The sequence below is a fragment of the Hippocampus guttulatus genome, chromosome 12 (genome assembly GCF_054856545.1).
Source record: "Hippocampus guttulatus isolate MCC_2025c chromosome 12, RoL_Hgut_1.0, whole genome shotgun sequence".
Lineage (NCBI taxonomy): Eukaryota > Metazoa > Chordata > Actinopteri > Syngnathiformes > Syngnathidae > Hippocampus > Hippocampus guttulatus.
This window is the reverse complement of record NC_141272.1, coordinates 3,861,801-3,886,155: the sequence shown is the minus strand read 5'-3', so window position 1 is coordinate 3,886,155 and position 24,355 is coordinate 3,861,801. Positions and strand designations below refer to the sequence as shown.

The 24,355-nt window shown below is 42.3% G+C and overlaps 1 protein-coding gene across 7 annotated transcripts in view; it reads right to left on the bottom strand.

The window, feature by feature from the left end:
• kirrel3b (kirre like nephrin family adhesion molecule 3b) overlaps nucleotides 1–23,875 on the bottom strand; it is a 136,268-nt gene extending 112,393 nt beyond the window's left edge. For all 7 annotated transcript variants that reach the window (XM_086125802.1, XM_086125803.1, XM_086125805.1 and 4 more), the window contains exons 1-2: nucleotides 23,786–23,875; nucleotides 23,599–23,666 (exon numbers count right to left, since the gene is read on the bottom strand). In XM_086125802.1, coding sequence (XP_085981928.1) covers nucleotides 23,599–23,641 — 43 coding nt within the window. In that variant the 5' untranslated portion in view covers nucleotides 23,642–23,666; nucleotides 23,786–23,875. The remainder of the gene's footprint in view (nucleotides 1–23,598; nucleotides 23,667–23,785) is intronic.
• Between the last annotated feature and the right edge of the window lie 480 nt (nucleotides 23,876–24,355).

The following is a 24,355-nucleotide window of genomic DNA, read 5'->3' as shown; positions in this document are numbered from 1 at the left end:
CTCTCTGTTTGGTTCATTATTCATAAGAAAAAAAACTGTTTAATCTTAATAATCTGTCTCTAACAATTCCATTAGTGTTGTGTCTGAACTCCAAAGAAACCTACACTTTACCTTTTTCTATTACATTTTTATGATAATTTTCTTTTCTGAGCTCCCAATGCACTCCTGGAAATAGCAATGGCTCTGGCGGTGTCTTATCTGAGATGATAATAGATATGCACCTTCTGCCTTGGCAGAAGCATTGTAATGGCAGCGATAACACCTGATAATGTGCAATTTAAAGCTCTGATAACATAAAAACAAATAAATAAATAAATGTGTGTGTGTAACGGCTATTGCTCCACTGAGTGCCATTCGGGTGCTTTTTATGTCATCTTTTTAATGTCGAATTGCTAAAAGAAAAAGAAAATGCCAAAGTAAAAGATGTTGCGATGGAATCTCATACGTTGTATTTGCTGGTGTGTTATTTGTTCAAACATATCTCGTTGTACATTGTCCAACGAGATTGTTGGATGACATCCTATGTTGCTTCCTGCCACTCTCTGAACCCATCCAACGCAGTTTGCAACCGTGCTCTCCGCTCCACACTGCCATCCGAGAAAATGGCTTCTTTTCACATAATACAGAGATAAGCTTGCTATCTCTCACCAGTATATGTCAAGTGCCATTAGTTTCGCAGCTCTTTCATTTCGCTCGGTGGATCCATACTCTGTTGCCGCTAATGATAAAGTCACTTAAATGGATAGCGCTGAGGGTCGCTCCAGATAGTCTTCACAGACAAGCCGTTGTTCTCAGAAGGCTCACCTTGACTTTGGAATAAATGTCTTCGTGGCCATTCTTCCAAACACCACGTGCAAAAGGTCGAATATGAGTGCTTTATGTGCATTTGATGAGGGTCGTATTCTCGCAGTAATGGCTTGCGCATTGGAAACAGCACGCTCACTGACTACAAAAAAAATATTTGGAACAGTATGTGACTGTGTCTCTTTGATTCAGAGAAAACAATCTGTATGTCATATGGTTGCTTTGATTGTTGGCTGACGAGAGACAGCGGAAAGAGGTAGTATTTTTGTGGGTCCAGATGGCAAAGCTAATACATATGCATCCATCCATTTTCTGATCTGCTTTATCCTCACAAGGGTCGCTGGGTGTGCTGGAGCCGATCCCAGCTGTCTTCAGGCAGCAGGCGGGGGACACCCTGAACTAGTTGCCAGCCAATCGCAGGGCAGAGACGAACAACCATCCACGCTCGCACTCACACCTAGGGACGATTTAGAGTAATCAATCAGTGGGAGGAAATCGGAGTACCCGGAGAAAACCCACGCAGGCACAGGCAGAACATTCAAACTCCACACAGGAAGGCCGGAGCTGGAATCGAACCCGGTACCTCTGCACTGTGAGGTCCACGTGCTAACCACTCGACCACCTGGCCGCCCTAGCTAGTAAATAAATACCGGTAGGTAAATAAAAAAAAACAACAACATTTGAACTGAATGTACGGTAAATAACAGGCAATCGATTACCTTCGACAGTAAATTAAGCCTCATTTAAAAACGCAGGCATCTGCACCGTAGTTTGATGTCTTCAATAATGGACGCCTCCTAGGAAGGGGAAATGGGTGATTAAACTTCAGTTCAACATCAATTAAGAAGGCTACCACCATCGGTATAGTTCACCATACGGAATGTTATCCCATAGAATCCATCTTGTGAGAGACATGATATACGCAGCAAATTTAGAACAGCATGTTATGTCATGTTCTCCACTTATTGCCATAGCAATTTACACTAACTCCTCTCAACTCGCAGCAAAGATTAGGTGCTTCCTCAGTAAGACTCTTAAGCCCGTGCCTTTTCATTCCATATCATCTGCACACGAATTTAATAATTTACTGGAGTAAACCAAGCAATAATCCCACTCGTTCCCCACACATATCACCAGTCACCACATCAATATTTTGCGTGTGGGTTCACGCGTGGATCAGAAATAAGGGGCAGAGCATGACTATAAATACACTAAATTGTTCATTTCTCTCTGCTACCTATCAAGCTTGAGAACTATTTTAGATCAAATCAGGCAGTGACCACTCTTCTCACCTCTCTACTTTAAATACTGTCTTAGAAATCGCCTTGATGTCCCGTTACATTTAGGGCGTCTCAAGGGCTAATCCCTCCCTGCAGTAGGCTGCCGTATGTATACATAGAAACCGATACAGCTGCTGTTATTTTGGGCTGCGCTTCAGGAACTAATTGTTCATGTAAAATGCAGACTCAAGCCTAACTTGGACCGCCATTGGAGCCATCATTGTTCGCCACTGTAGAAAAGTGAAAATCTCCTGAGTTTACGGTGGCATCACAATGAGATAAACCAAAAAAAAAAAGTATGTAGGTTTGTTGTAGTAGAGCTCCATATCTACAGCACTTCGTAGATTTTAGACATGGCTGACTCGCATAAATGCATGTAAAATGTGTCCCATCTTGCAAAAGCTCAAATGAAACCAAATAACTAAATGCTTACATTAGTTATTTATGGTTTTGGTAGCAGCCATCGCCGATGATGGTTTATCGATTTTTTTATAATGCAGTGCTAAAAATTACATTAAAAAAAGACAATTACTGTCGAAATGACAATTTAGATGCAAGGACTTAAGCAAGCAAATGTGACGGCTTTCTGTCGTCTAAATCCTTCTTAAGTGTAATGCTCTTGGGGTACGCTTTGAAAAGAAAGATGAACACGTTGCCACTTTCTGCGAGCCTCACAAGAAAATCAGCCCTTTTGCTCAATCAAAAGACATTTTTCTACATTGACTTGTCGTCGTCACCTTCTGAAGCTAACAATGTATTTTGTATGAAGTTCAAACAACCACAAAGCCGTTCTAAAACAGGATAAATATATCGAACTGCACTGCAGCATATATTTGAAAGTGAGCAGGAAGTATTAATCACTCAGAGGGCAAAGACGTGTCATAGACAGAAAATAAAACCTGCCCTCAAGAAAGCGCTCACCAATGTTATAAGTGGCTACTTTGTAACGATATTAAGGTGGTTATACACTTCTTAAAGTCACATTGAAGTTAGGGAGATTATGAAACGTAATTCAAGGAGGAGTCATTGTGAGCTCAACTGAAACAATTTGACATCTCAATTGTGTGCTGGAACCTTGAGAGTACACCATGAGAACAAGGGAAAACAACTACTATTGTGTTCAGGAAAGAAAAAAAAAACTTACAGTGAATAGATTTTGAAATGAAATTTTCTTTTGTCAGCTGCGTCTCTTTGAATGAACGATGTATTGTGCATTCCGGATAAAATCATTGCCTTTCCAGAAAATATGACCAGAAAGACCTTGAGAAGCAAAGATAACGAAAAAACACTGCAGCTTGCTCATTTTGGATGTAAAAAAAAAAAGTCAAAAAATTAAGACTATTACTTTTTTATTGATGTCAAACTATCAGCTGGGGAATATTTATACATAAAATAGATGGAAAAACGTTTATTATCATTAATGTTCGAGGTTATTCATGCTATTTTCACTATGGAACTTTTTCTCAATCCGTATTTGGGGAGAGAAAAAATAAAATATGTCAACTGACCTCTGCAGCGGTCAACCCAATCACAAACGGCAGAATTCCAGACACTGATTGTGACCCAGGTTGCGGTTTGCTGCTGAGTGAATTCATCAGTAAGAGTCAAGGTACATTTTATTCATCAAGATTCCTCCTCCAATCAACCTCAACAGCAAGCCAATTGCTACTCCCTGAGAGTGCCATTAAGCCACTGGACAAGGACCTTCAGCTCCCAACAGCGGCCGAGCAGGATGTGCTGTACAAACTTGGATCCCACAAGTGACCAGTCAACAGCTCGTGAACATTCTTTGGACCCACCCATAACAATGAACCATCTCAAAGACAAGCTTTGTTCCCACCTGCGTCTAAACAGCAAACATCGATTTCATATTACCAACAGGAGAAATGCAGCATCTCGTACCATACCAACCGAGAATAAGTAACCAACCCAAATGAATACTTTCAAGAAAACGGAGCGCAATAAACGAGGAACGAGAACGAGAAACAAACCCACCGCCAAAATAGGCTTTGTGTAGAACCGTCCCATTTGTTCCATCTCGTGTATGTAAAGTACGTAACCCACTGCAACGTAGTATTTAAAAAGTAATTCACAGAATCTCAGTCAAATTTGGTCTATAGTGTGAAACAGGGCGACATGGTACCTTCCTGTCCAGTAATGTCGACTTGCGATAGGTGGATTAAGCAAGGTCCCAAACTGAGTGCTACAGATTGTTGGGATTTAGAGATTTGGTGGAGAGGGATTGACGGTAGTGCGTGTAGATCGCGGTGGAGATTGAGAGCAGATGGCTGTGATTTGGCAGCGATTATCCAGCCGGTATTGTCACTGATCTCCATCATCCTGTTTCAATTTCTCAGGAAGTGCAGCTCATCTCAGACAGAGAATCCAGCTGCCCCAATCCCTGGCAATGGACGGTGTTAATGGGTGAGGATTAATGATCCCTCTTTCCCAATTTCGACAGAGCATCTACCCTTTCCCTCACGATGACCTTCTTCGGCCATAAGGTAAACCGGGCAATTGTATTGTGTTTACGCCGAGGTCCATCTCTTCCCAGAACAGTGCAAACAGAAAATTCCATCGAACAGCTGTCATTCGAAATCTTTTGTCATTCTTGCAGACATCAAGAGGATCAGGGGCCCCAAAAGAAATTTGCCAAAGAGGGAAATTCGTTTGACTCTCGAGCAAGCAATGTGTGTTGGAAGAAAAAACGATATTAAACTGAACTGTGAACACATGGTGTGTCTTGGCCCAGGGAAATCAATGAACAGCCAGTTTCCAACAAGAGCAATGCTGCCAATAAATATTTGACTTTTTAATTTTGAGGAACATAGATTTTTGTTGTTGTTGTTGTTGTTGGCAGGTTAATCCCAGAAGCCTGACACAAAGGTTTTATTAAATCATAAAAAAATATGAGAAAATCAGAAATGAAAACCTTGCTTCTTTTATATATATATATATATATATATATAATGGATTGATTTTTTGTGTTAGTGGTTGTTGATGGGTGAAATACAAGGTCCAACTCGGCCAAAAAACAGAGGAGCCCTCAATGTAGAGCTGGTGCGGACTGAAGGGATATGATGGCATCGGCAACATTGCAACTCCTTACCATTACAGCAATTTGCATATTCTAAAATGTCATTGTGGTTGAAGACAAATAATGTCGAGCAACCTACTAAAAAAAGAGCTTGTCATGATTTGATGTTACTTCTACGTTTATGTTCAATTCATTTCTGTCAGGCAGTTTGTTCGTGAGGAGGTGGAGGGGGTACAAATTGTGTTTCTGTGTGACTTCAATGTCATTTTCTGAGAAAAATGCTGGAGGGAAAAAAAAACCAACATTTGTCTGCAATTTGTTGATACTGCAGCCAACTGTTTCAATGTCAGACCATTAAGTCAACAACTCAATTCATTCATTCCTAAGAACTGAAAGTAGGCATTATTAGATCCTAAAAGCTAGAATCCCTTTTGTTCTTCAGATTTATTGGAGGGCACATACCGGTGCTCAGCTTTTACAATGAGACAAAAAGGACAAGAACATTTCAAGCAGCTTTAATGGCTTACAATACGCTCCAAGGGCACCTCAGCATATATGTATTCCGATAAATAACCAGGTATTAAACGGAGCTGGAAGAAATGTAAGACTACTCTATTGTATATTTACAAAACATTTTAAGCAGATGTTTAAAAATATCTGCAGTGAAAGAAAATATTCCAAAGCATATGAGAGATAAAATGTTTATAGAGATCAGAATATATTTCCAACCTAGGGAATACACCACAACTTTTCTCAACCTCACATCGAGGCTTTATGATAATGTCGTCTTGTCCTGTGAATACAGAGACACAGAGAGAGAGAGAGAGAGAGAGAGATACTCTGGCCTTCAGGTGTGGAGTGTGCATGTTCTCCCTGTGCCTGCATGGGTTTTCTCTGGGTACTCCGGTTTCCTCCCACATTCCAAAAACAGGTTAATGCAACACTCTAAACTGTCCCTCGGGGTGAGTGTGATATAGTGTGATGTATATGCATATATATACAGTATATATATATATATATAATTTTGGCTTCTTGGAACAAATTGACTTGCTGACAATGCAACGCTTGGCTGGTTTGCATTCACACAAAAGTGGGAAATTGAATTTTGCGGCAGATTTCAGAGCATGCAAGGAGAAGAAAAAAAAAAGGCTTGGCAGGATTTAAGAGTTTAAGCTGGATCCGTGTCTGGTTTAGGCGGAAATGTTTTCAAAGACAGTGTTTTAACTGACCCGCTGACAAGAAAATTTCAAACCCTGACTAAAAATTATTTGTATTTGTCATTGTATTGGTTCACTAATTCACTGTCAAAGCATAAATAACGTTTTTGGTGTTTGTTTGTTTGATTGTTTTATTAATACAGTGCTTTGCGCCCCTCCTCAGTTAGTATCGAGGCTGTGGGATTGATTTCAGTATGATGCATCAGTGGTCGCCAACCACCCGTTCCGAGGACTTTAGAGGTACTACTGTCCAAAGGGTGTTGCAAAATGTTGATGGAATTATTTATAAATGATGGAAAACATTTCTAACGTGGCTATAATAATTGAAAAACAACATTTGAATATCAAAAAACAGCAACAAGAAGTAGCACAGAAAAGCAACAGATTAATACAAGAGTACTTTGTCATACTCGGCGTACAGAATTCAAGCAGGAAGCCACTTCCTTTATCAAGCAAGGACTACAAGAGTTGCATCACATCATTCTGAAGAGGTTTTTGGCCTTTATGTGTGCGCCACTGATTAGCGGATCAACCACTTGTCTTGTTGTGACTTGACCTTTACCTCCTGTGACCACCAAACAGCGACTTCCCTGTACTTAAGGACCAACTCGTTTCCCAGCTTCAGCAGCATAATTGGACATATAATTAATTCTCTTACCTTGAGCTAATTGGAAAGATTCCTAATTACACTTCTAAATGTTAAATTCTCAAGGCATGGTCGTAAGACAATTGTACCCTGATTAATTTTGAGCTATCCAAGCTATTGCCAATTACATCAAGGTGGTGTCCAATTAAAGTCTTAGTTTGGCACAGCAGGAAATAAACAGAAAAAAGAAAAAATAATAATAATATCACGATATGAATATGCACACAAGGTGTATAACCAGCGGATATTTTTCTTCTTCTATATGGAATGATGTTATTCAATGAGATATATGATGGATTGGGAAATATGTATTCATGTTCTTTTATAGTAATATAAACAACTATACTATAGTTATAGTCATTGATATTAAAACATTTCATTTCTTGAAAAATATACAGTATGACTACTACGACCACCACTGATGATGATGATGATGATGATGACCCAACCAACCATTATCTGATCCACTCATCATCAGAAGGGTCCCGGGAATGCTAGAGCTTAAAATAATATACTGTATTACTATTCCGGTACGACTACAACTACTACTCTAATGCTTTGATTTGTGACCTTATAATATAGTGATTTTTCGGATTCCAACTCTCAATAGAAAACGGTCCTGCTGTCTGCATGGGCTACCTTGTTTGAGGTTGGCCCTCTTGAGTGTTGTCTTGTTGTGTTGACGTTTATTTCAGGCATTATTCTCACATGAGTTGTATGGATTTGGAGAAATATCACACTGGGGTTTCACATGAGCATCCTGCCACGGTCATCCAATTCCTGTGACTATTTATTCAGATTGATTTGGAAGATCTGGTGCTTCAATAAACATTTACATGAAAATACTCAATTCAAAAATAGCATTTGTGTATGTTCTAAGTGCTGCTGGAAATTGCAATGGCCTTGAATATGTTTTGAAGCGCATCCACTATCGCCTCCACATGTCTGCACTTGCATGATTTGGCGCGAGTGCAGTGTGTATCACAAGTGGCAGAGGGACTCAGCCGCCACTGGCCACTGGCTCAAACCTTGACCCAGCAACAGCACTCGGGTCAGTCCCAGTCACAGAGGATTGCTCTTTCTGCCCGTCTTAATGATCCAGCTCAGGGGACTTGATGGTCCTACGAAAACACTACCAAGTCCGTTTATGTGAGAATTTGGCAGGAGCAAAAACACGCGCATATTGATTGAAAAAGTTGGTTTCATTTGAATGAAGTTTTTTTTTTTTTTCCTGTTGTAATCAAAACACCGTATTGCAACTTTGGCAAAATAACCTATCATTTATTGTGACCTTTGTTTTTCCCCTCATCGATGCAATGTTCTACCCAATGTTTTACCCCCCGCTATCTTTCAATCTAATTCCATATCATTTCATCATTTTTTTAATGACAATGATTCCATATGCTTTCATTCGGCATTCCGGCATTCACGTGCAGTTTCTTTTGCGATTACGTTTTCTAGTTATTATTATGATGATGACTACTAGAAGTGGTAACAAATAAAGGCCATGGAAAGTGCTCGTGTATGTTGAGGAAGATAAACAAGTGTACTTTGAACGCTCTTGAGACAACCCACATATGTCTTCTTGTCACCAGACGTGGCCCCCGATGAAAGCATTTTGTTTGCTGTCATGTGCGGGCTGCTCACCATCCCGCAGTCCGCCCTTATATGAACAAACCTGATTGTTTCAATCCCTTTAATAGCGACCCATCTAACACAAAAGTCATATTGCCACCAAAGGGACTGCCATTTTTTTTTCTTTGCTTTGAACCTATCAAGTGGGATATTGTGTTTTGCCGCGGTAATTACTCACAAGCCTAAGCACAGCTTCAAATTTGTATTAAAGGATGCATGGAGGGAGCACTTTTTTTTTTTTTTTTGCTGCGACTGTGAATCACTGCCGAGAATTGGGCTTGTAGGCATCACACAGTGCTGCACTGAACTCAGTCTCCTGGTTAATGACTCTTAATTTGGTGAGCCCCTTTCCCTCCGTTCGATTGCTGAGCAATTATCATTTAATGCTGGAGGTGGTATAGACGGCGCACGGGCGTAGCAGTGGGACAATAGACCTTGTGCGGGTGATGCTAATTTCAATATGGAGGTGGACAGTTATGGGAGGATTAACTGCCCCCCCCCCCCAATCAACCAGTTTTTACTGCAGCCATTACTAGGCCAACTCTCCATCTTTTGTCTCATTTGCACTTTATGTCATGTGGGTATTGGCCCCTATATAGTTAATGATCTTACCCTTCTGCTATCACCATCAAGCCTACTGGTTTTTTTTTCCCTCCCAAGTGACAGAAAGTAAACTTTGGCGAATCGGGGTCCCCATAATGCATTGAACAATGAACAAGATCATTGACGCTTCATTTCCTGGTGGCGTGACTGTCTTAAACATTATAAAGTCCTTGATATGCCAGCACCCTACAGCAACAAAGGAATGATGATTGGGACGGTTCTCTGTATTTCAATTCCTTTCTTGAACAAATGAAATGCTCTGTCTGTTTCCTTTTACATTCTTCCACGAGTGTAAAAACTAACAACTGTAAAATGTACATGAAAAATCATTACACTGTGAGCCTACTCACAAAACCTAACATCTGATGTCCAAGGATATATTTCTCGTTTTGTCTTCTGTTTTTTGTCTTCTTAATCTGTGTTGAGTATTGTGTTATGAATATATATATATATATATACTAATGTATTTATATATGGCCAAAAAACAAGAAAAAGCATGCAGAGGTAATCCTTTGATGTTCACTGAATTGAGCTCTCAAGAGGTATGCTACGGTCTTGCAATTTTTGAGAAAACTTGGGTGACGTTAATCCATCTTTTGGAATTAGTATTCACAAATGAGTCACACAAATCCATATGAAGAAGTCATACAATACGTGCGCAGAGTTAAGTCTGAGATGCTCATTTCGGGATCTGAACAGAAGCAGATTTTGGCCAGTTCATGCGCGAGATGGTAGTAAGACGGATGAAGTCGGCACGGTGGTGCTGCTCCGAACCTTCAGATAGATCTCTGCCATCAGTCATGTATTTGCTTCACTGTCACACAGGCATATGTTAGCGTTGTCCTGTCATGTTTCATTATGTGAACTTTAAGATGCCCCTGACCTGCTTTATGTCGCCTGAGGGTGAAGGAACCGTGGGTGGGATGATGGGAGGCACGCTGGTATGCAGGGTCCCAGCATGAGTCTCTGGGGTCGGGTATAAGTGCATGTACATGCGACATGCAGCCATGTTAGTACTTACACGTTGCTATAGTTCATAGTGTTTCATAGCTGTCATACCATGCTACCGTTAGCATGCTCCGGTTCAGTTTTCCGAACTCTCACTCCAACTGTTTGACTTAATCAGTCTGACAGACTCTGGATGCCTGGGGATTGACTCTCTCCGCAGTCCCCTTTCTCCTCAAGTTTGTGCTTGCCGTGACAAACTCATTCTGGCACCTTTCGAAATCTAGTCCTCTCTGTTGGACGCACCGAGATGGCGTGTGCGAATATGCCATGCACTAAGCATGCACACAGGTACATTCGGAAGCGCACGATCACAAAGATGAATAGACAGAGGATTTTGGCTAAAAAGTAGGACAAGCAACATGCCTCAGGGAGCATCATAATATGGCTCACACTCCACTCCCCGAGACACTCGCCTTGTTCCACTTTAACTGTTTACTCAAACAGCTTCCACGGCACAAAGAATAAGGTGGTTTGCCTCATTGGCATATTGCTGCTGACAGACTGCATTCTTGTGAAATCTGACCATGCTAGTTCATTAAAAAAGAAAAAATCAAAGAGTTTCTTTATCTGGCCAGATACAGTACATTCTACCTAACGAAGCAGACCAGAGAAAGATAATGCTGTGGTTAAGGACCTCCCCACTGAGCAGTGAGCCTCGCTATTTAATTTAGCAAAACAACTGCACCCATGAGGCATCTTCAACCTCCTCTTAATCTGTGAATTTAAGAAGAAAAAACATGCATGCCTGGAAAAGAAATGGCTTCACATTAGGCAAAAGGGGCCACCTCGGCCAACATAAAAGAGCCCAAAAGCACTCAGTACTTGCAAAGTGCCACAACACAAATGGCCCAAAGGCCGACAGGACTGGCGCAACCTTAACCACAATATCAAGTTCACCTGACGCTCACGCTATTTTTAAAATTCTGTTTACCCTAATTTAGCTAACATTGTAAAATAAATCCAAATACAGCACAGTGATTTGTACACCACTGTAATCTGCAACCAGAACAATAAACATATGATTGAATTACACCTATCGGACAGTGTCAATCAAAACTGAGAATCACCTCAGCAAAGGCCGAAATGTTGATCCAGCTTTTCTATTGGTTTGTATTAAATTTAGGCCGACTGCCAATACACGTGAAACTTTTCCAATCAGTCACGCTATGATAACATATTTTCTTACGCTTTTAACGTACTCATAATGTATGTATTCATTTTTTTTTGTGACAAATATTTTAATTGTCAGTTTAGAGAATATGAAGAGAAAGTGTCATTGTTCCATTTGGGACCAAAAAAAAACCACACTGAAAAACGTACCGTGATAAATCACAGCATACCACAAAAGGACCACTTCTTAAAAAAAAAAGAGTAAAAAGCCTTTGTATATGTGTGACCTTCCCTTTTGTGCTAAACAAGGAAAACGCTTTAGGACTACTTCAATTAGTTCTATCTGCATTCCAAAACGGACTTGCGGTCTCAATTGTTGCCATCCTCTGAGCCAACATTTTTACTTTAGCAAGCTGTGGCCTTTCATGATTCCCAATTAAGATGAACAACTTTTATTGTGCACCTGGCAACTCATTCTCCCATGGGAGGGTTAACTGATTGGATTTTTTAGTTGTTTTTTTTTTTACGTAATTTTATTTTGGCATTCTCTCAAGTGTCAATTCTTATATTCTTCCAAAGCTCTCCCTTTAGATGGGCGGTCATCCTGATTTTACCTGACATATGTTCCATTTCATCTCATTCTACATGTCGTTGTTGTCTTCCACTTGAAGCATTTTAATAACAAAAAGGCTCCCAGGCTTTCTCTGACCTGGCTGGCTTGATGGATCAAGGGTCCTACAGAGCAGAACAGTCCACGTGCCCACGTGCTTTTTTTTTTTTTTTTTTTTTTTTTCTGGGAGGCAAAACAAGAGGGAGAAAAAACACAAAGGAATGTGGAGGAAATATTGTTACTGAGTGCATAACATTTCCAATCCTTCTATTTTTTTTTTGTTTTTTTGGTTGTAGTGCAAGAGACGCTCTTTAACCCTCTCTCCTTGAAAACGTCTTTTTCTTTTCATTTTATTTCCTGGAAATTAACTCTCAGTTTGGTTCCATTAGGGTGTGTTTGTTCCAAAGCAATCTGTTGATGTAATTTATTAGAGCCGTCAGTGTAAACGATGTGGCATGCCAACACGGCCCTTGCAAATAGTGCCTCCCCGCTCTCATTTTATGCAAAGCTGCCCTAGTTTTTCACACAGGGGAAGAAGCAGACATTACAATTAAGGTGTTGACACGAACCCCCCCGTGGCCATGCTCAATGACCAAATATCCTGTCTGCGAGACATTGGCCCTCACCTACAGGCAGCTTGGGGTCCAATTCTGGGTTGTCTCATTTCATGTGGGGAGGCCACGATATGCTCCAGCGATGACATTTAATTCAAGAAAAAGAAATCCTGAAAGATAATGTAATATTTTGACTTTCTTAACATTTTATAGGTTAAACAGGGTAAAAAAAACACAATCCTGTAAAAACAGGCACTCGGTCTTATTTTAAAAAATACAAAGCTGAGGTGAGTCACAGATGTAGAAAGAAAAGTTAACTTTAATCCGTGCAATGCTTAAAGTGAGTCTCTATATAAACGTTCATTGTCTATTTATCTGAGCATCCATTGTTCAGTCAGGCTGAATAAAGTGTTGGCAAAAAAAAACCCCAGCAACTAAACAAAAAGCATTTTAGTCATAAATGCTTGCTGAGGCGTAATTTCATAAGGTAGGCTGCAAAAGACGTCACACATCAGATGTTCAAGGTGTTTGATCAATGTCAGAAAATCAAGACCGCACAAAATGCAAGTCGTTTTCCTCACAGGGTGACATCACAGCATGACCCTCCAATCTTCACTTCAACATAAGGGCTGTACTGTGACTGACTTTGTCTCTCATTAAGTCCCGTATTCATTTTGTACAACACAGCTGTCGATTTCCGAGATGAAAGGTGCTTGTTTGCCAGCCTTCAAAGAGCCACACAACCCTGAAAGTCACTTGGATTGCGAAACTGTTCAGTTGCCATTTTAGATCCACTATGGTGGTGATGATCAAAGAGTCGGAGCTGAGGAGGAATAAAAAAGATGGTTGCCTTGTAATAAATAACAATGTCAACTTTCTCTCTCTCTCTCCCCCTCTCTCTAAAGCTGGCATTGAAAATGAAAAGAATATAAGAGGTATTGTTCCATCTCATTCTGTTAAGACTATAATTCGCACTATAAGTTGGCTGGGGCTGAGAAACCTGCTTCCTAAAACCGTAGTCGTGTCTCATTGTCGCCAGAGTGCATGCTGATTGCACAAAATGCTTGAAAGAGATGACAGAAAATGGTTTGGTGAGTGCACCGGCGCATGATTACAACCACCCATCAGAATCTTAACCCAAGAAAAACTCAAATTCTATGGCACTGATAAAGCTGGTGAGGATCTGAGGTCATCCTCAAGCCATCATCTTTCCATTCAATGCAGACTGCGGGGGTGTGGAGATTGAACTTAAATCTATAGGTTAGTGCAATATGAAATGAGGCCATACAGCTAGGTCGCGGAAAATTGCATTTTTAAAAAAAATGAAAGTCATATTCATAATTCATGCTCATTAGCAGGCGAAGGTTTGGGGACCGTACACTGTAGGTGAGGAGGGGGCTGATGACACCCCTGAACATTTCACAATGTGCGAAAACCATCACCTTTGGATGCCCTTCTGCATTTTTAATGACCCCGCTGTACCGCTGTCCTGGTGTCGAGACAGACTTTTCTCGACCATTATCGCAGTATAATAGACGCTCATGTTTTTATTCCCTTCTAATACTCTTACTTGGAAAAAAAAATTGTGTAGTCCTCAAATACAGAGGTAAAGCTTGTTGGAGATAAGAAGACAATTAAATTAGCATAGGACCGAAAGGAAGAATAATCACATTTGAAGTTGTTTGCACATAAGGTATGCACGACTCCTCGATTCAGACAACAAATGCTCCAGTATTTGGATTAGGATTTAGGTTGCATGTGAGAGATATGTCATCAATTGTGATTCAGATTTTCTTTCTTTTTCCAAGCAGCAGATATGTTTGCTTACCTTGGAAGGCGTCGTGATGACAGTAGTCCCATCCGTCTCTGAATTCATAACAAATGGGTGCAGCACAGAAAAGACTTTGACTGAAATAGTCATTTCAGTTGAGCTGCACATGGAGAAAATGGTTTTGCATATCCCATTCTGAACACACCAAACAGTGACACATATGCGTCAGCAATACAGTAATAATAATTTGATTCAGCTCTCAAAGTAGAGATATGTGGAGCATTAAGGCATCAATGAGGTAGATATGTCATCGCTGTCCTGTTAATGGGGTGTTCGCATTTGTTTTTGTTTTGTTTTTGAGAAAAATGGGCATACGGGTTCTTCAGAGGACAGCGATGATAGGCACCTCTTTCGTATTGAGTTCGTCAGAAAATTTGTATGTAATGTTGATCTAGCAACTAACCAGAAGTCCTCATCATCGGCCCGAAATCATTTAACACATTCTGCGCCGATTTCTCACTTTCTATTGATTGCTCGACCATTCCCACTTTTACCCGTATCCGTAACCGTGGCGTCATCTTTGATGAGTTACTCTCATTTAAAAGCCACATTAACTACATCACCTAAAATGTTTTCTTTCACCCCAAAAATATCTCCGTCCTCACCCCTCTCTCTTCCCCTCAGCAACACTGATTCACGCCTTTATCACTTCATGACTCAACGACTGCAATAGCACCGTTTACCGCTTACCCACCAAAACCCTCAACAAACTTCAATACATCCAAAATTCTGCTGCCCGTCTCCTCACCCACACCCGCACCAGAGACCACATCACCCCAGTCCTCCAACATCTACACTGGCTCTCCATCCGATAACGTATCCAGTTTCAAATTCTCCCCATCACCTTTACGGCCCTTCACAACCTTGCCCCCATCTACCTCACTGACCATCTTCACTACCACACCGCTACCTGCTATCATACGTCTGCCCTCCCCTCCCAACCGAACCAAACACCGGACCTGATCAGACAGAGCCTTCTCGATCGCCGCCCCCTCCCTTTGGAATTCTCTCCCTTATCACCTCAGACACACTCACACACTCCCCTCTTTTCAAACAGGACTAAAAACCCACCTCTTCAAATATACCTTTAACCTGAATACACAATCATTTGTTCAATATGACAATTTTATTGTCTTTGTTTTTACACACCGTTACATTAATATTGTTTTTAATATTTCCCTTCATCTTTATTTATTGCCTTTATTATGTAACATCACCTTTGAGTGTTTTTTTTTTTTTACAGCGCAATATAAATGAAATGTATTATCATGATGACATTCAAATGTTTTTTTGATGAGCACCTGCACTAGTGGGTCCACTTTCTGCTCTTGAAAGAAGATGAGCTGACCACGGCAGACCTGACACCTCACCCCGGCTAGCCTAATGTCTCTTCTCTAAGAAGACACCGGCCAATCATCTGTTATTTCAAAGCCTTTCTCCCGTGACTTCATCACTTCAATAATCTACACATGGCTTTTAGGTTTCCCTCTCTTGCCACTCTAATCCAATCTCGGATGGCGTGGAGTCAGTTCATCATTGTTCACCACAGGCTTCCATGTCCCCCCCTGCTCTTCGTTGTACAGGAAGTAATGGATGGCTTTGCCCGCGGCTCACCCCAAAGGTCTCTGGCCGCTCTTCAACTGTTTGCCTTGAGGTTTGTCTTCAGATGGGCCAGCACTGTGGTATTTTGATTCGATTAAGTCAGGTTTGAAAGGTTACAGACAGAGGGAGGCACATGGGTTTGCTGTTCCTATTATTATTATTTTTTTTCACCAGTCCACTGGCATTTAGCATTGGACGGTGCCCAAAGGAAAGCAGAAAGCTTGAACAATCTCTGTGTTCCTTTGTGGTTTGCAAAAAAAGAACTGCCTCCTGGGTGGTGAGCGACGGCCATGCCTTCGATTGTATGCAGAATGAAACTCTCTGCAAGTGTATTTGAAAAGACATCAGAGTATTAAAACATCTCAAGATGCATATCCACATTGTACTTTATGAAATAAAATACAAATCTGAGAGTATGACAACAGCTCTCCAAATTCCAAACCCGTGGAGTGAATATTGAAGTGGCCTCGAACGCTCACACTTGTGCTTTATTTGGATTTTCCCCAAGATTTGGTGAATATTTTAACCAGCCTATAACTTGCATTGATTGGTATGCGTTGGTGTTTTGTGTCAAGTTCAGTTCAGGTTTCTTCGATATATCCCACTAAGCGCGGCTCATCAGTATGCAAGGCTGTGCATCCTTATGTCACAGATTGCTCAAGAGCAACTGCGGATAAAGTTAACTCATTTCTGCCAGCAGCAACGATGCACTTTTGTTCGTGGGGTAAGGGTGGCATTCACTTCAGTGGCTGGCCGTTTCTAAACAGTGCAGGAACGATAAATGAATGGGCCTTTCTTCTCAATTGCTTAATTGTAAGATTGGGACAAGCAGGTGGCTCAGAGCCTCTTTTGCCAACTGGAAAAAAAAAAAAGGGCATGGGAATGTTGGGGGAGGGTGACATGTTTTATTCTCAAAGCTGCTCATTCTCCTTTTAGATGTCAAAAGTTTTGGCTGGCACTGAGACAAGTTTGGGCCTGTTCTCACGAGCACTTTAATTAGCAGCAAAGACTCATGATATACCTCATCCAACTTTCGTTACACTATTCTTATCACTGTGCTTCACACTTGCAAATGTCCACGAGTAGACTATACAGACATAATATATATTTACGGAAACATCTTATCTGTGCTTGCTATTTGGCAGGCAAAGTCCTTGTTCATAGGATGACAGTTCGCTAGGCAGAAGCATTATGATGATGGGGGCCTTCATTGATCACAACAGTAATAATGCACTTCTGGAGCAGCATCTTGTTTCGGAGTCAAACTCAATTTTAAGAGCATGTAAAGTGAATGTAGAGATGCGCTTTGAAATATATTAGACATATTTAATGATGGTTGCTAAAAATGTGCAAAGACTGAGAACTATGACGTGATCAGTGGTGGAAATATGCACGCGGTTATCTTGTGCAAATGGGACATGCAGTTATCTAACTAGCTTTTAAGAATGCATCGAGCCTTCACATAGTCTACTGCGATGGGCTCATTGTAAGCCTTGATACGAAGCACATCAGGAAGAGGAGGCAGAAGAAAACATTAAAGTAATGAATACGATGCAGCTCGATGTTGAGGAGTTCAAAACACAATTTCTTCAACTAGAAAGTACTACTCTGGCAAGTACTGTCATGATTCGGTTTGGGACCAACAGGTGTCACTGTAGGGCTCCCCCTGCAGCTGCACACCTGTTGGTCATTAGGTAATTAGTGCTTTAAAAGGACTCCAAGCCCGACCACTCATTGTCGGCTCATTGTTTGCTCTTGCTACTGTCATGTTCGTTTGTTTGCTGTTCCTTTGCTGCTGTCATGTTTGTTTTTACTGTCATGATGCGGTTTGGGACCAACAGGTGGCACTGTAGGGCTCCCCCTGCAGCTGCACACCTGTTGGTCATTAGGTAATTAGTGCTTTAAAAGGACTCCCAGCCCGACAACTCATTGTCGGGTCATTGTTTGCTCTTGCTACTGTCATGTTATTTTGTTTGCTGTTCCTTTGCTGCTGTCATGTTTGTTTGTTTGTTTGTCATGTTTCTGGTCATGTTTCTGTTATTGATAGTTTTGAGCTTCAGTCAGGGGCGGCCCAGTAGTCCAGTGGTTAGCACGTCGGCTTCACAGTGCAGAGGTACCGGGTTCGATTCCAGCTCCGGCCTCCCTGTGTGGAGTTTGCATGTTCTCCCCGGGCCTGCGTGGGTTTTCTCCGGGTGCTCCGGTTTCCTCCCACATTCCAAAAACATGCATGGCAGGCTGATTGGACGCTCTAAATTGTCCCTAGGTGTGAGTGTGAGCGTGGTTGGTTGTTCGTCTCTGTGTGCCCTGCGATTGGCTGGCAACTGATTCAGGGTGTCCCCCGCCTACTGCCCGAAGACGGCTGAGATAGGCTCCAGCACCCCCCGCGACCCTAGTGAGGATAAAGCGGGTGGGAAAATGGATGGATGAATGGAGCTTCAGTCATGGTTTTTGTTTGCTCTTGGCTTCTGTCATGATTGTTTCTGTCATGATTCGGTTTAGGGACCAACAGGTGGCACTGTAGGGCTCGCCCGGCAGCTGCACACCTGTTGGCCATTTGGTAATTAGTCGTATAAAAGGACTCCTGCCCGAACGCTCGGTGTCGGGTCATTGTTGCTTCTTGTTACTGTCATGTGTGTTGCTCTTTGCTCTTAGTTTCTGTCTTCTTTCTTTTTCTGGGTGTTCAAATTAAAGGCCTGATTTGCATTTATATTGCGATTAATCGCTTGCAGTTGTAATGATCCTGGTAAAGCTGTAGCGACATCACATATACACACATTATTTGTTATTTATCTGCTGTACACCAAATTATGTATCTCCTGCACAGTATTTGCATGCATACGGTCAGCCTTCAATCCCTTTTTTTCTGTTTGCCTGTTATGATGTGTTAGTTTGATGGGAATGTTTTAAGAGGAAAGAAATGAGGAGTGGGGGACTTCATCCAAGTGCAATATCGAGCTATCCCGAAGACCTCCTTCCAAACCCTGCAAAGTCATTATAAGATCAGCAACCCAATTTCTCAAGTGCCTCCTGCACTCAAGCACCACATGTATCTTCTTGGCTGTCCCCCAACACACGCCTTTATAGAAATGCCGATACATTGGCTTGTTGTTGATTTTCAAAAGTCGCAAAACTGCACACAACAGGTAAAGGTTTGCTCCGACGTTACTAAAATGGGGAACGTATAGCCATCCATCAGGGTCGGGGAATTGCAAATAGTTCTCTTTGTAAAGCTTTCTATCCATTGCAATCCAGGAGAAAGCTCTGCACAAAACATAGATGTTGTTTGCTTTGATGAGTTTTATGACACTGGCGTGCACTTTTCTGAGAAGAGCCACTTCAATTGTAATGACATTGAAAAAACAAGAGTCGCCTGTTTGTGGAGCACTTAGTGGGAGAATAGGCACTTGCAAAGTTGAGTCTGAGAATCCAAGTCTAAGTTGTCAGAAGAAAACTGTGTGTGTGTGTGAGTGTGTGTGTGGGCGGCACGTACATGGTAGACGAGCACTTAGCACACAGGCCAACAGTGCAGAGGTCATTTGGATCCACGCAAGCACCATCAAACGCATTTGACCGCTTCTGAAGGAATAAACAGTTTGTTGCCTGTGAATTAAACTGCAATTTAAAAGTCATTAATCCTTATTTTAATCCATCTCAAATAAAATCCTGAATGAGGTCAATGCGGTATTCCGTATATTCATGTCTTTAAAATATCTAACCTCGCTCGGTGTCTTCCAAGCAAGTCTTGTGGATGTGAAAAGTAAACATCTGGATGTCCTGCAGATGCTTGCCATGCCATCGCAGGTGACGCGGTGATCACAACAGCATCTGGTTGAATTACTTAACTCTGCCACCCTACAGACATGTAATCCGGGATAATGCCCTTTCGCTGAGTGCTTCAATCTGGATAAATTCATCCCGAAGGAATGAGATCCAGCCGCGGTGTCTCATGAAGAGAGGAGATGAGGGGCCGGAGGTTGATTGGTTGCTACTAAAGAGATCTGTCGGGACTGGGAAGTGGGTTCTCCCAAAAGATAATATATAAATAAGTGAAGCCCAGAATAAACAGCTTGCTTTGTTGACTGGTCGACTGACTCCACGAGTGCAAGCCCGTCACTTTTTTTCTTCTCCAAATAAGACTCCAATCTAATCACATCCTGCTCTGTCTGACCTGAATCCTCCCAGAATCCAAATGAGGCTTTGGCCTAAACTGCAGTCCCTGGATATACTGTACTTAACATTTTATTTGAAAGCGCATATTAATATATAATCATCATTTTATTAACAGATTTACTGATACGACTCCTTGTAGTTTTTGTTGTTGTGTTTTGATTTTTGCACATTTCGTATACAAGGTCCTCTGTCATCGGGGATACTATTTTCCCTGGAAATATCATCTTCTTTTAATGGTAAAGCCTGTGCCAAATACGAGGAATTACAACTTCCAGCTGTCCACAGGCAGCCTCTTAGATTATTCACTCATATGTTTACTTATTACCATAAATATCCAACAGGGCTCTGGGCTCAGCGGGATTACAGTGGGTTTAATCTATCATGGCACAAAAATGAGCAGGGGTGTTACAGCGGCTGAGGTGACTTAAACTGGCTGGCCTTGATGGAACAGACCAAACACGAAAACAAACTACATGCCACTGGGATTGGTCGTGAAGTGATGACATCATCTGTCACTCGCCGGGTGTACGATCACAACAGCTCTCACAGGCTCAAACTGTCACGTGTGGTGAGACGGCTATGAGGACAAGGCTACTTTTTCTTTTCTAGAATATTAAGTGTTGAACCGTATATTAAGTTATAGACATAGTTTGAAGCGGGCGGGGGGGTGGGGGGGGGGGTGGAGTGCCACAACAGGGGTTTGGTACATGCTTACTTAACTCATGCAGGGACAGTCATTATCCTGTTGTGCTCAGTTATGAAAGTAATAACATGTATATAATAAATCACTGTGGGTAGTTTATTTTCATTTTAATGCAAGGATGACTGCTGGAACGGTGTTTATTATTGACCACAAAATATTCTGAACGAGCGTCCGAGTTCACGTAAAACCTTATGAAGCATTGGAAAGATGGCCGCTAAAAGCGGATTTGAAGTTGTCGGGCAGTCACTGATAGAGAGCGGTGAATGAAGGGCTATGTGGGGCAGGGGTCAGGCTACTAAGATGTGCTTTCGAGGACTGAGAGACAGCTTAATGGGACGAGGTGCTGAAATGAAGAATTCCAACGGCAGATATATGGGGGGAGTGTGGGTTAATGAAGGGGACTTTTTTTTTTCTTTAAGAAGATTGGGATTTGATTCCTGTGTGGCAGTAGCATTGCACTCAGTGGGCAGACATTGACTCAAGCCTTTTCCATCGCTCTTCAAGAAGATTTCCTTTCTTCACAAGGGAGCATTGTAGGGGTGTGAGTGTGTGTGTGTATTTGCATTTTATGTTTTTCTGCATATCCATTGCAAGGCTGTTCTGACCCCCCCGCTTCTCTCGACTGGTCTTCAAATTTCTTACCCATTGCCTGACAGACGCTGAAGTTCTCAATCTCTCAAAAACAGAAAACTAAGAGTATCGGAATGAGCCAAAAAGGGATACTGGAGAGAAAGGGAGAAATGTGTTGCTTCCTTATGAGGAGCCAAATCAAGACACCAAAATTTGTGTCACACATGCTTGGTGTAATGTATGGCTGAGACAGAAGGACAGAGGAATGAGGGTGTGTGTGTGTGTGTTGGGGGGGGGGGGGGGGGGGGGGACTTTGGACAATGTTCCGGTAAAGTTTAGCCTGAGGTGAATGTGTTCCCGGAGACCGTCTTCTAGATCCCATTGACTTGCCGTGCCATTTATCACTGGCAGCAGAGGTGACCGTGAAAAAGAAAAGGTGCCCTCGATGCAGGAACAACATAAACAGGATGGAGAGCGTCTCAAGATTCCCACTTGTAGCGAGTGCTACAAAAATGCTGTGGGCCTCTGTGAATAGAGGCAGTCTCTTCTTTTTTTATTTCCACATTTTCATGGGAAGGTTGAATGCAATAAAATGCAAAATAAAAGTGTTTTGGTCGGTGAGAGAGTTCGGAAAGCATTCGAGCTGTACATCGGAAATGGGATTAAAGCAAAATGAAGATGTATTTTAATGTCGGCCGTAGGGATGGGACAAAATATTGATGTTGAATATATACCGCATCATATTCATAAACCACCATCAAATATCCATATTGCTGCTGTCTGATTAAATTCTCCTCCGTGCACTGTCAACACTGCAGAATGGTCGACGGGAAAGAGTTTCATTGCTTTTCAACAAGCGTCTCCTTTTCCGAGACCTGCTCATAAGTATTTGCGCTTACTTTATTGTTACGTTTCAGGGAGCAAACGTGGTTCACATCCACATAACTCTCAACAAAACAAACATTTTTCCTACATTTTACCTTCTTCAGTTCGACAATTATGTCAACCTTTTGCGGGTGTTTTTTCTTCCACTTTATTAGCGTGATTCATATATTGGCAAAAACAAAAAAATCGCTGGGCTGCGATGCACCTGGTTAATGCTGGTTATGGTGAGTGACTGTGATTCCCGCCACAAGTTAGCCGATGGAAATTCCAGCAGATGCTTAAAAGAGATAAGGCTGAAGGCCGATTATGTATTTTGACATCACAATAAGCACAGATGGCACTGTAGAGGGGTGATGAAATTTCAGGGGAAAAAAAAACCAAAAACAAAACGAGAACAACGTCTGCAACATTAAGGGCATCTAAAATATAACTGCGGTACACCTTGTATCATCAACCTGGAAAGTAAAGCGCACCAAGTGGGCTGCCTCTCTTGAAGAAGGAAAATTAGACTGCCATCGTATTACCAATACGGTCTATCAGCATTTCTACCTCATACGAAACATGAAGTCAGCAGGAAACTATAACCGCCGCAAAGTGATGTGATGGATAAGTGGTGTTGTTTCCTGTGTGCTAGATATAAATCAGCATGTTGAACAGCCCCGCTGGCTACATTTGTTGTCGACTTGTCAACAGATTGCCCTGCCCGATTGAGCAAAATTGTCAGACTTCCTCGGGCATACCTTTTCGCTGACGAGACGCCTTTAATAACGTTCAGTGAAATCGGTGGCGCCGGTGTGATTGGTCCTGCAAAACATCAACCTGCCTGGGTAGGGTAAGGCAAAACTGGAGAAGAACCAAGTCCATCTGACCACAAACTAAACTGTCCAAAAGCAATCCAAAAAAAAAGCTCGACTCCATTTCTCTTCTCTTTCCGCCACAATGCCCGTTTGTTGGACTCAATGGGAAAGGACTGTCAATTCAAAGCCATGTGGCTCAAGAGTAAACGCTTGACTGGACTGGGGGTTAGAGGGCTTTATGTGTGTGTGTGTGCGTGTGCGAGACTGGAATACCAAGTTCACAAAGAGAGTATTTCACTCGTCGGCTTAGACCGCGATGAGAGAGTGACAGCTATTCGCACAATCAGGGACAAACGAACCTGAAACAAAGATCTCTCCCGACTTGGACTTAATCACATACGATCGACCTGCACGATGAGACATGACAGCGAGGGAAAAACTCAAACCCAAGCATGCGCCGAACCCGTAAGTCACCCTGCGATCAGAGTCACGCAAAGATGAGACGAATCAACAACTTTAAATGGAGAAAATCCTACCGTGTCCGAAGATCCACAGGAGCAGAAGGACCCGAGGGATCATGATTAAGAGTGCGAGAGGGCAAAACCTAGGAAAACAAAAGAGCGGAGGAGTGTGAAGTTGGCCGGCACGAGAGGACACAGCGCTTCTCTGTGCTGCCGGGAGGGACGGGTGCTTCTCGCCCTCCTGTTTAGTGTGTCCGTTTACCAGAGGAAAGCCGCCACAGAATGTCTTCGGTCTTCCGCCGATCGTCCTCCTCTTCCTCCTCCTCCTTCTTCTTCTGTCTTTTTGTTTGCCCCCCCCCCCCCCCCCCTATGTGTCAGTCTTCTGAGTCGCCGGTGATGATCTCAGGCTCACATGCTCTTCTCGTGATGGGAGCTTCTTGTACTTTCACTGTCTTCTCTGGCTAAACTCGCGCATCGTCTCGCTGGCCGTCCATACTCCAGCTCATCAGCGCGCGCTCGCCCAGTCTCTCTCCATCACACTCTCTCTCGCACCCCCTCGCTCGACCACTCGTAACACAGTCATGGGGGGGGGGGGCGACTCCTCCCTCTCTCGTCCCCTCTTCTCAGTGTGTCTGTGTGCGAGGTGCATATCCTCACTCTGGCAACGGGAGCAGTCGTGGGAGAAACATTCGAGGGTGCAACTCTAATTTGAATCAGAATACGAGCCCCTTGGCAGATTTACCCCCCCTTTCGCCTCATAGACTCTTCTCTCCTTTTAGCTTCCTTTTTTTTTCTTTTCTCTTGTTTTCTTTTATTTTTTTTTAGGACACTT